This window comes from Pteropus medius, unplaced genomic scaffold (assembly GCF_902729225.1).
Source record: "Pteropus medius unplaced genomic scaffold, Ma_sr-lr_union100, whole genome shotgun sequence".
NCBI lineage: Eukaryota > Metazoa > Chordata > Mammalia > Chiroptera > Pteropodidae > Pteropus > Pteropus medius.
In genome coordinates, this window is record NW_024349804.1 from 13,269,049 (window position 1) to 13,280,940 (window position 11,892).

Consider the following 11,892-nt stretch of genomic DNA (forward strand, 5'->3'; position numbering starts at 1 on the left):
AGCTATCTGAAAAATATTTAGTTGTGCCCATTTACATATAATGTTTCCCACGACATGAGGAGACTGCCGACCTGATGTGACACAACACATCAAAAAGGAAAAAATACCCTTTCACTGGACCAGCTAATGCTCTGGGGCACGTCGCGATGCTCACTGAATAGCTTTGGGACCACGAGCCTCAATCTCTTCTTAGCAGACAGTCAACTCCACAAGGACAGGGAACTGCACTGTCCTGAGCCCCTGCCTGACACACGCTGGGGACACAGAAACCGTCTGCTGGGGGGCGGGATGACAAGACACTCTGAGAATTTAAACCACAACTTTTAAAGAGATTTAGACACTGTAGCTCTATAGTCTGAGAACCAGAAACATTGAAAGAAGCTGAATTCCAGTCCGATTTCTGTCAGAAGTTCCTTTCTGGTACCAAGCTGTCCTCACGGAAGTGATGAACGGTGATGAGAAATGTACCTGGTCTGCAGCAGTTCACGTGTGCATTGAAAAATAATGACGGAGCCACAAAGACAAATGGATCGATCGGACTTCATTGAAATAAAACCTTTGTGCGTCAAAGGATGCTATCAGAAAATGAACAGACAACTACGGAGTGGGAGGAAACATTCGCGAACCATCTACCTGGTAAGGGTTTAGTGTTCAGAATACCCGGAGAGCTCAACACTAAAAACGCACATGAGCCAAATAGAAATGGTCTGAGACACTGAACATGCGAAGGGACAAGGCGGCCCTCCCGTGAGGAGAGCTCCCCCCGCAGCCCGCGGCCCCGCCCAGGAAGCTGCGTGAGTCGGACATGCAAGAGGTCAGCCTGCTGCCCCAGGGACAACCCAGGAAGCTGAACGACAACTTCTGGGACAGTCGGCCAGGACTGGATCCATAACTGACAGCTTCTCGAACTTCCGTCCCCACTTCCCGCTCAGGACCAACTGAGAAAGCCTCACCTGCTCCCCCGACCAGTCACCCGGACACCCCCTTCCAGTAGCCGCCCAGCCTCCCGCGGCCCCCGGCCCCCGTCACGGCATCCGAGTCCCCTTTTCTCCACGAGGAAGCTCCCCCACCCCTCTGCCTGCCTTGGGGTCTCCGGCAAAAGCAAGTGATGGTGGCCAACCCCCCACTACAGCTGGTGCTGAGCAAACAGCCTTCGCCTTCTCCCGCGTGTGTGTGTGGCGGGGGGTGGGGGGAGGTCTTTGTTTTTTCCCACAGGGCAAAGGATTCGAACAGACATTTCTCCAAAGACGACGTACGAACGGCCAACTGACACACGAGAAGTTGTTCAATATTCCTGGTCACTAAGAAAATACAAACCAAAACCACAAGATACCACCTCGTCCCCCTTGGGGTGTTTAAGAAGAGAAAGGCAGCGGCGTTGGTGAGGATTTGAGGAAACCGGAACCTTCCGATGAGATCGCAGGGGGGTGGAGACCGCGGCGAAGTCTGGAAGCGCCTCAGGACGCTGAGCTCAGAGTCACCGAACACCCCAAGGAACCGAGATGGGCACCGGACACACGCACGTGCATAGCGACCTCACTCGCAACCGCCAGACGGCGAAAATAACCCAAATGTCCATCAGTCGACAAATGGGTACACAAATTGTGGCCCATCCAGAAAATGGATCGTTCAGCCTAAAAGGGGGTGGCGGGGAGAGGATGCTGGCACATGCTACGACTCGGTGAACTGGCAAATCCACAGACAGGAAGTGGACTGTGGCTGCCAGGGGCTGGGGGAGGGGAGATGGAGGTGACCGCTCCAAGGGGAGGGGGTGTGCTTCTAGAGATGACACGTTCAAAACGAGAGGAGGTGACTGCACAGCACTGTGCACGCGCTAAATGCTTTAAGATGGTTAACTGCACGTTACGTGAATTTTACCGCAGTTGAAAGAAACAAACACGATGACTGCCCTCCCTCACGAGAGCCCCCACCAGAAAGTCTTAGAAAACGAAAGCCCCAGAGTGGGGTGAGCTGGGGGTGTCATTCAGGATCCAGTCAGTTGAGACAGAAAGGTCTGAAAAAGCTTCTGGAAGCTCCAGGTTTGAAGACGCCACAGTGGCCCTGGGCAGTCGGGGAATGAGTCTCTCTGGGGAGGTGGGAGGCCCTGCCTGGCCGTCGGTCCCAAGCGCCATCCCTTTGGGCAGTAGGCTTCCTGTTTGCGACCCAGGAACGGGCTTCACATCAGAACCCCAGGATGCCACCCCAGACCAGCTAGGTCGGAGTCCTGGGGGGACGGGCCAGCAGTCAGGATTTGTGCCGAGCGTCTGAGGTCATCTAGTGTGGCTGCTGGAACAGATAGACCCTGCACCACACGACTGGGGCCCAGGGCTTCCCAACGCGGCACCCCTGACATTTGGGGCTGGGCGATTCTTTCTTGGGGGCGGTTGGGGCTGTCCTGTCACTGTAGGGGTCTGGCCGTACCTCGTCTCCACTCACTAGATGCCACAAAACTTTTACCCACCCCCACGCCCTTGGCAATGAAGATGCCTCGACACCGCCGAACGTCCCCCGGGGTGAAACCTGCCTCCTCCCCGCCACGGCGCCTACCTGGACGACGAGGGCGTGCAGGCCGTGGCACTGGCCCCCCTACCTGGACGACGAGGGCGTGCAGGCCGTGGCACTGGCCCCCCTACCTGGACGACGAAGGCGTGCAGGCCGTGGCACTGGCCCCCCGGCATGTGCAGCTGAGCGAACAGCACGGCGTGCGTAGCCGTCTTGCCCAGGTTCCCAACCCAAAACTTGGCAGCCTCGAAATCCGGGGAATTTATGATGAATTCCTGCACGGGGAGAAGGAAGCTACGATCGGAAGACGTTCCTTCCGTTTTTGACGCGTTCCACGTTCTTTGTTCAAAACCCTTGAGGCGAGAGCAGGAACTGACCTAATGACCCACCTACTGGGAGCCCCTCCTGCCCCCCGCACCCCGCAGCCCTGCTGGAAGCAGAGCGTGTTCCTGGCTCCCATGACTTAAAGCGGAACCTTCCGGTGGAGGACGATGACCGAAACGTCGCACAATAAAATACACACAAGGCCTCCTGGAAGCTGGCCACGCCCCCCGCTGTGTCACCTCCCTGACCACCCCCGTCAGGTGGACTTCCGCCAGCCCCATTCTGCTGTGGCCCTGTTCCCCATCGACCCCGAATGAACGCAATTTCCGGGGGTGACAGGTTTGCCTCTCGAGGCCTACGTCTCCGGGACGCCCGCTTCCCAGCGCCTGTGTCACGTTTCGCTCGTGACAACACCATGCGTCACGTGCTCGGAGCCCAGAGGGCCACGGGGAGGGGGCGCCTACCTCGGTGCTGGGGTCATAGTGAGCGGTCGTCCGGATGGCCTTGGTGTTGCTCCCGTGACTGATCTCGGTCAGAGCAAAACATCCAAAAATCTAACAGGGAAGCACGAAACGACGTCAGGTGGGAAGGCTCTTCCTCCGTCCTGGAGGGACCCGCCGGCCCTGCCCTGTGGGCTGGCAGCCTGCAGGCACGGCTTAGAGCCCCAGCCTCCTCCTGTCTGGCCAACAATGACAGCACCGCGTCACCCCGCCGTGCTGAACGCCATGCCGCTCGGCCTGCAAGGGCAGCAGGTCGGACAGGCTGGGCTGCCAGTGGCCTCACCAAGTCAGCATGGTGGTCAGACTGCTCCCAGGCAGAGGACGGGAACGAAGGCCTCAGCTAAATTCCTGCAGTGCCAGGAATTTGGCAGACACAGGTCTGTCAGGATCAGCACTTGCTTCTCAGCGAGAAGCCTAAGGACACCATGAAGTAGGTAAGCATCACCCCTTGGGGACCCGTCTGCAGGCTGCCCCTTCTACAAGCCCCTCAGGACAACAGCCAAGAGACAGTGGGCTCGCGAGTCACCATGGCCCTAAACTTACCTCCAGATTGAAAACCTTCTGAATGTATTTGAAGTGCCTTTCGGAACCGGAGCTGTAAATCGCGAATGCGAAAACCTGAAAATACAATGTCACCACATAAGCAGGTGGGGTGAATGAGTGTCGCTACACTAGGGTGCCACAGGTGACGTGCTCTTCAATATCCACCCCCCGCTGGGCACCACCGCACCATTTCGGAGACGGGAAGGGAAGGGTGCAGCCCTGAGAAGCTAATGACACGAGCGTCCAAGCCCAGGGACACGGCTGCCTTGAGCTTGCGGGAGTGGGGCAGCTGTGTCCCTGTCCCAAGCGGCTTATGTACGTTCGACAGAATCAGCTCGGACTTGAAATGCCCGAAAGACATCCTGAGGGTCTTCGAAGAGCAGGGGGGACAGGAGAGGAGGGAGGGAGGGCGCATCGGGGCGAAGTGAGCCCATCTTTCCATCAGACGACAAAGGGACGGGCCACAGGTTCAGCTGAGGCCACCTCCTCCAAGTTCGCCTCCACCCGCGTGTTAGAGACGAGAGGGAACTCCGGCCTCTGCTCCGGCCGCTTCTCCTTTTCTCCCATCCCTGTGTCTCTGTCTCTCGCTGTTTCTCTCTCTCTCTCTTTCTGAGTTCCATAAGCACTACATTGATCAAGGACTCGCGTGTGCCAATGTGCACATACGGGTGAACAAAACTGGCCTTCTCACTAAAAACCACAAGATCTGCTTTTGTTTCCCACACGATTTTTAGAAATCTCCTTAAACGAACATTTCCCCAAATGCATATGACTCCCCAGACAACTTCAAAAGCAATCAAACACTGACCGCCACCAAACCGAGCTCTGGATTTGGCGTCCTTCACCCCGCCGGCCCTGGCCCAGAGCGGCCTGGAGGCGTCAGGGGGAGCGTGGACGCTGGCGTTTCTCCTCTGTCCCGTGCCACCCGCTTACCACTGTGTGCAGGAAGAGCTTGATAGCCAGGGACCAGTCATACATGCCCAGACAGTTTATCAGTGCCAGGGCCTTGAGGGGGCTCTCGAGCAGCTCGTCCACACGCAGGAAGTCATGCTCGAGGACCCGCTTGAGGCGCAGGAAGTTCAGTTCCCGGTACTTCTCCATGGGGAGGTTGCCTTCCCGGGGCGGGGCAAAGAGGGGGTCGTTCTCCAAAGCCGAGAAGATGGTTTTCTGGAAATGCAGGAGACAGGGAACGGCCGATTTGGGGGCCCAGCACGGAACCCCAGTACGCTCTTACTCAGACCAGTTTTCTCAAGGCCGCTGGCTACACCGAACGCACAGTCTAACCCAGAAACCCAGGAAGGAGGCGACAGTCCTGGGTTGAAAGCAGAGGGGCCTGGGGCTTCGGAAGCTTTGACAGTCTGTGCTCATTCCCGGATTCCCGGGCAATTCCCAGAAGCTTCGCCATCCTAGGATGCAGAGAGCAGACAGGCCTGCATTGGGCCCAGAACCAGCCACCCCTTAGAGAGGCCGTGACGAGGCCCAGGGAGGCCGTGGGGTGCCAAGGGCACGAAGCTCCATCTTTGCCCATGAACGGGGACGCCTAGCAGACCCCGCTGTGGGTCAGCCCGGCCGACACCGCACGGCCTGGCCTGGCCTCACCTTCAGACGCAGCACGTCCTCGCCATCCCAAAACAGTGCCAGCTCCTTCCAGCTGAAGGACGCGCGGGCACGGAAGGCATGCAGGGGTCCCCGGGGGACATCTGGGAACAGTGCATCCGTGCCTCCTTCCAAAGGGGGAGCCATCGCTGATGTCGACCTGCACCGAACACACAACCCGAGTCGACGCATCTCAGTCTCTCTGCTCACACTGTCCGCCAACCACTGTGTAGGTGCCGCGCGTTCCAAGTAAGAATAACTCCAAAGGGTCAGCAAAAGAGGGTGGCGTTTAGAGCTAGCGCCCATTTCCCCCAAGCAGAAGGCGACGGAGAACTGGTTTTCACCCCTGAGCAGAGATGAGGGGGCTGACGAGAGCAAAGGGCCCTGGGCCAGTGAAGTGCCAAGTCGACAGGTTGTGGCCTCCAGGCAGGGAGGGCGCCCAAGCCCACACGTGCAGACCCACGTGCTCGCCTGCCAGTCTGCTGCGTGCCCCTGCCCTCCTGCTCCGGAAGGCCTCGGACCTTGGACACTCAACACTGAACTCGCCTCGCCCCCGACCCAGCCTGTCCTCCTGTAGGCCAGTTCCACCTGGAGCCACACACCTGGGTGTCATCCTGGAGGTCCCCTCCCCCCTCATGCCCCACGAGCGATTAGTTGCAAGCCCCCCCCTCTGCACCTCTCCAGTGCCTGCTGCACCCTCTCATTTCTCTCTGCTCCTACCGAGTCTGTCTCTGAGCGCAGGTGGGTGTGCCTGCGACCCCGAGTGTTCACCGACCTCATCTCCAGATGACAAAACCGGGGCCTGTTGGAGTGAACTCAGTTGCCCAAGGTCATACGGCTGTTATCTGGCACATCTGACCCCAAATCTCATGATCCTAAGCAGCAAGTCCCCCACCGCCCCATGCCACCCGAGGTCACCAACGTCACTGCAGGACGGTGTAGCTCGTGCCAGGAAGGATTCTGAAGCCAGACCTCCCCGCGACAGAGCCCAACATCGGGGTGAAGAAGCCTGCTCAGCTGGCAAGTCCGTTCGCCCTCTGTGCCTTGGGAGTGGTGACAACGCGGGAGCCTCGTCTAGTGTCTAGTATGGCAGGCGCTCAATTAACACCCTCCCGTCGACGCTGTTCCACTACCAGGTGGACGAGATGCGTCGAAACTTAACTCTCAGGAACACCGATAGGCTCACGGGGAAACTCTCCCTCCACGTCCGGTCCTTGGGCTTGAAGTCGCAGAACCTATGCGCGACCCTAAGTGAGGACCTACTGTGCCCGGTGTCTACACCGCCGCCACTGACAGGAGGCGCTGGGACCGCCATGGAACTGCGGCTCCCCTGTCATTGCCGCGGCGACAGTCGCCCTCCGCCAACTTTCCTCTCTGAGCAGAAGTGACTGAAATGCGGCTCTGAGCTTTCTCGCTGGGTGCCAGCTATCCCGTGCGTGACCTCCGGCGACAGCGTCCTCAACCCCAGTGTCCCGCAGCTCCACCTCCCGGCCGCCGGCCCTGGCCTGCCGTGCGCGCGGCAGTTCCGCGGCCGCAGAGCGCGCACAGCACCCGGGTGCCCGCGGGGTGCCCGCAGGGTGCCGCCGGGCCCTTGGCGTGTCGTCCCCTCGCCCCCGCCCGGGCATTCCGCCCCCGGCCCCGGACAGCGGGCTTCACCTCGCCGGCCGCTCGCGTCCGCGGGAGCCTCGGCCCGCTGCGCGCACACCGCAGGTGCTCGGCCAGCGTCTGCGGGACGCGACGGACGTCCGGGGGCGAGCGGGGCGCGCGCGGCCCAGGAGAGCCCGGCCGTCCCCGCCCCTGACGTCATCGCGCCGGGGCGACTCCCTCCGCCCCCGGACGCTCCCTGGCGCTCCTCCGGGGGACCCCGCTGCAGAAGCCCCCCCGGATGTTGGTTTAACACGCCGCTTCCGGGGCCCGCTCCAGAGCTGCGGAATCGCGGCCTCGCGCCGGGCGTCCTCGAGTCACTGAGCGCGCCCATGGGGTCGGTGGCGCTCGGGGACCGAGCCCCGGCAGTCCGTAGCAGCCCCCCTACGCCCCACTGCCTCACGCCTGCGCCGGGGGTCACTCCGCACTGAAGCTCCCGCGCCCAAAGCCCCGTCGGAGGCTCTGTTTGGGGGACCCCGAACTAAGACGCGCACATCGCGTGACTCCACCGAGATAGAATCGGCTGGACTTGGCAATTTCCCACGTTAAAGAAAGAGGAGTCCAAAGTTTTCCACTTGAAGGGACCTGGAGGACAGGCAGTGACGTCATGGGGAAGCAAAAGATACGTTCCATTTCAGAGCTGCCTTAAGTTCGACATGCTGGTAGGACGTCTGGCTGCAGACGCTCCCACACTGAAGTCCCTTCTCCTTCATTCCCAGACACTTTCCTTCACGGTCGCAACTCATTCCAAACAGACATAATTTGGGGCATCAGCGGGGCCTTCCTGTTGCAAAAGGAGAAAGAGACGGATGGACGGACTAGGTAGGGTCCGCGTGTGCCACACTGTCCTACCCCTAGGCGGTGCTTCCAGCCAGGGGGCTGTGGCGTTACTGCAAGGGCTCCCCGAGTCCACAGGCACCCGGCAATGCAGAGCGAATAATATCAGGCTGATAAAAATACATGCTGCTGGTTTTCAGATGTCTGGAGATACTTTTCAGAGTAATAAAATAATCCATTCTTTACAGAATTCACACCTTTAGGTCACAGTTTCTTCCAAAATTATAACCACTAGACAGTATGTCTGGTTCACATGTTTTATTGACATTAGAAAAACATTCTTTCTGCTTGGCAATCAGTCGAGTCCACTGCAAAGGCATTTCCCAGCAGACCTCGGCAGGCCGCCCGGTGAGGATGAAGAAACAGCCTGTGACCTGATGCAGGTGAGAGGCGGGAAGGCCTCAGGCAAGCCTGGCGCGCACTGGGCGCTGGACTCGGAAGTGTTGGTTCTTTACCAGACGGGGCTTCATCACACAGGATGTGGAGACCGCACACGAAGCAGACGGGCTCGCCTCGCAATGGCACTGGGCTCTCCTCTTCCTCTTCCTCTCTCCTCCCTGCTTTGCTCGAGTGTGTCCCCCTCCGCTCTCCCGGCTTCGCAGGGCCAGCGGCTCCGAACAAGCTTTGGCCTCGTTACTTCGCTCCCTGTCCTCGGTTTCCTGAACTGCTGATTGGATTTAAGGCTGTCGTTCCCAGCTCTGGCCCTGGCTTTGCTTCGGGCCCCACTTTCTGGTCTTTGCTTGCCAATCCTTCAACACCCAACACTCGGTCCCCTCCCTGGCCTCAGGATGCCACTTGACCTGTATGAGACAGGGAGTGTGCTAGGTAGAATCGGGTGGGCATTGGAAGTTATTGCACGTGGGGAGCGAGGGAGCGAGGAAGGGGTCAAGCACTCCTCCAGGCTGTTTTGCTGGGACCTGGGTGGATGGAGGTGCCACCGAGTCAGGCAGAGGGGAGCAACTTTGGAAAAAGAAAGGAAGTTTGTCTTTGCACACGTTTTGTGAGCCAGCTCCTAGGAGCTGCAGTGGAGCCGGTGTCGACGGCAGGGGAGGATGAGAACTCTTGCAGTGACTCAGCTGACAATGACCTGGCCGTCCTCTAGTGGACCTCTGCCATCAGTCCCTAGCTACCCACTCTTGTCCATTTTCACATCTGTCCAATTCCACCCATTTCCAAATGTGGCACGCCCGTTTCCTGCTCATTTTTAGTCATTCACTCCATTGGCCATCACTGGTAACTGCGCTTTTTTGAACACACTGCTAACACTAAGGTTTCCACCCAAACCCTGGCCGTTTGTCTCTCCTTACCCCCTTTCTCTCGCAGAAAGGCTGGAAAGGAGTCACCAGGTCCCTGGGCTGGGATGGGCCATGATGATCAGGTGCCAGGTATGGTGCTGTCACAGTTCTGCCATGGTCACCAGCACCCAGTGCCAACCTCCTTCCCCCTACTAAAATGACAATAGGCAGCTGAGATTAGTGTCGGGGAAGTGTTGTGCTGTGTACTAGTTTTGTACGAGGTGCACATACAAAGAGCTGAAGCTTGGACCTTCATGGCAAATGTTACTGGCATGAGTCAAAGAATTTTTTAAAACTACAAACCCAGCGCATTCGGTCCAAAGGGCTTGAATACTGAAGGAGTCCTGGCATTAGGGGCGTTTCTGGCTGAGGACCTGGAAGGCGATGGGAAGGGCAGGGATGCTGCCAGGGTGGGCTGGAGCCCATGTCCCATCAGCACGACGGGCTGGCACTGAGCACACTCAGAGTACATGTGGCCTGCCTGCCAAAGCTTCCACCGCTGCGTTCCCACCTCCACCCAGGTCCCAGCGCTTAGATGACAAGGACCCAGCCTATAGTAAGTCTCTATAGAGCTGCGCTGTCCCATACAGTAACCTCTAGCCTCATGTGGCTATTTTAAGTGTATATTAGTTGAAATGAAATAAATTTAGCATTCAGTTCCCTAGGTGCATTAGCTACATTTCAAATGCTCAGTAGCCACATGTGGCTACTGTATTAGTGAAGAATAAACAGAAACTTCATTTAAATTGGAGTGGGGAGGGTCTATAGGGGGAGCTCTCACACTCCACGGTTCATAGTCAATTACCTGGAACAGGAAAAAGACCACTTTCCATGCCCACCAGTAAGATGTTCTACTTTAGCTGGAAGGAGGGTCTTCTTCCCACTCAGCCAATGAAAGACTATTACGACTCAGCCAATGAAAAGATAGGACACTTGCAACTCCATTTCCTTGGTTAACGACAGCCTTCTGAACCCCACCTTTCCTCTGTGAAAGAACATCCCACCGCTCCGGGAGACCTGATCTTGTGGTTTGCCCGCTAGGCCACATATCTTGAATTACCATGCTTCGTTGTTCCTGAATAAACCCGTTTTGCTGGAGAAACATCTGGCTGACTTTGTTCAAGGTCAACACGTATTGCACTATCCAGACAGAACATTTCCATCCCCACAGAAATTTCTACAGAATAGCAATATTAAGACCACTCCCAACCTCGGGCCACAGGTTGCAACCTTGCCCTAAGCCTGAATCTTGCCAGCTTTCTTTCACCCAGCAGTCTGTTTGGGTCCCTGAATCCCCTCAGAGAGACGGTCCCGGACAACCCTGCCATCTACACAGTTTTCCTGCCACACTCTCTTCAGAGACCATTCCATTCCAATTAATCATGGGGTGTCTCTTATGCGCCAAAAACTAAGGTAGGGCTTTGGTGATAAGCCGCACGGGGTACGGATGATTGTGTGCTAGAGGAAACAACACACAAAGTTTAGATAACTCTAAATAAACAAACCCAGTAATAAGATACGAAGTATCTGGGGGCCATTTGGCTGGAGGCCAAGGAAGCCCAGTCTGAGGACATTTAATCTGATTTCTTAATTGAAAGATAGGGAATGAGCATTCCAGGCAGAGGGAATGCCCAGCGTGGGAATGAGGGAATGAGCTTGGCCAGTTCCAAGAATAGCTGCTGTGTTGGGAGCTTAGTGGGTGAGAGGAAAAGGAAATGAGGGGAAAAAAGGAGGCGGAACCAGGCTGTGTGGGACCCTGGAGGCGGCCAAGAGGCAGCCCAACTATTCTTAGTTCAATAGATATGTTTCCAGCGAGGAACTGACATATCTCGTAATACCAGCCCTACCAGCCCATATCCAACTGAAAAATTCACCTCCTCCAAAACGCTGGCTTCTGGATTTATGACTTCTCACTCCAGAGTCCTAGGCATCCAGGTTTCTGCTCAGTGATGGACCAATCTCTGCTATGCTCACTATGACATGCAGCAGAGCAGCAGGACTAAGTCTAGGACACTGGGAGGCTCCAGGGCCACAAAAGGGCCCAGCAGCATAGAACCTGAGAAGAGTTTTCACTTGTCTGTGATTCTGACAGAGACTCTAGGGAATAACGTACGAAAACAACGAGGCACCTCGACGTTTCTGGAACATCACTGTGCTGGTGATGTTGGCCCAGACTGGCAGTGCTTATCCTTCCCCGTTCCTCCTGGGGACACGCAGGGGACATCTGGCTTTACCTGTCCTAAAAAAACACCCCAGGGCTGTGCCGGGACGCAGGAGCCGCGCCGCCAGAACCCTCAGAACGAAAATGACGGAGAGGGAGCTTCCCTAAGAGGCGTAAAGCAGAATATTCACAAACGTGGGCGCCCGTGACTAGTCAGCAGTGCTGGAGACAATCAGATGTCGGACGTCGGCATATTTGATTTCTCCAGAATTCTCCCAGGCTCAGCTCGGGTGTCATCGCGAGGCACCCACGCGCCCGCAACGGGTCCTCGGGGAGTAAGGCAAGGGTTAAACGCCGTAGCCGGCAATTCCGCAGCGGACTCCTGCGGGGGAACCAAAGCGCGCGAACGCGGGCGCGCAGTCGGTCGGTCCGTCCTGGCCTCTCTCACTTCCGGCCCAAGCGCGCGGCGCTATGACGTCAGCACGCCGCG

The 11,892-nt window shown here is 57.4% G+C and overlaps 1 protein-coding gene across 5 annotated transcripts in view; it reads right to left on the reverse strand.

Moving 5' to 3' along the window:
• The window catches only part of ACOX3 (acyl-CoA oxidase 3, pristanoyl), a 36,958-nt gene extending 25,113 nt beyond the window's left edge, over positions 1 to 11,845 (reverse strand). The window contains exons 1-6 of one of the 5 annotated variants that reach the window (XM_039838016.1): positions 11,116 to 11,845; positions 5,469 to 5,625; positions 4,803 to 5,036; positions 3,870 to 3,944; positions 3,291 to 3,380; positions 2,634 to 2,777 (exon numbers count right to left, since the gene is read on the reverse strand). In XM_039838016.1, coding sequence (XP_039693950.1) covers positions 2,634 to 2,777; positions 3,291 to 3,380; positions 3,870 to 3,944; positions 4,803 to 5,036; positions 5,469 to 5,612 — 687 coding nt within the window. In that variant the 5' untranslated portion in view covers positions 5,613 to 5,625; positions 11,116 to 11,845. Of the gene's footprint in view, positions 1 to 2,633; positions 2,778 to 3,290; positions 3,381 to 3,869; positions 3,945 to 4,802; positions 5,037 to 5,468; positions 5,642 to 6,728; positions 6,936 to 7,121; positions 7,275 to 11,115 lie in introns of those variants that run through there. The other 4 variants (XM_039838015.1, XM_039838014.1, XM_039838017.1 and 1 more) reach the window with 4 other exon arrangements.
• Between the last annotated feature and the right edge of the window lie 47 nt (positions 11,846 to 11,892).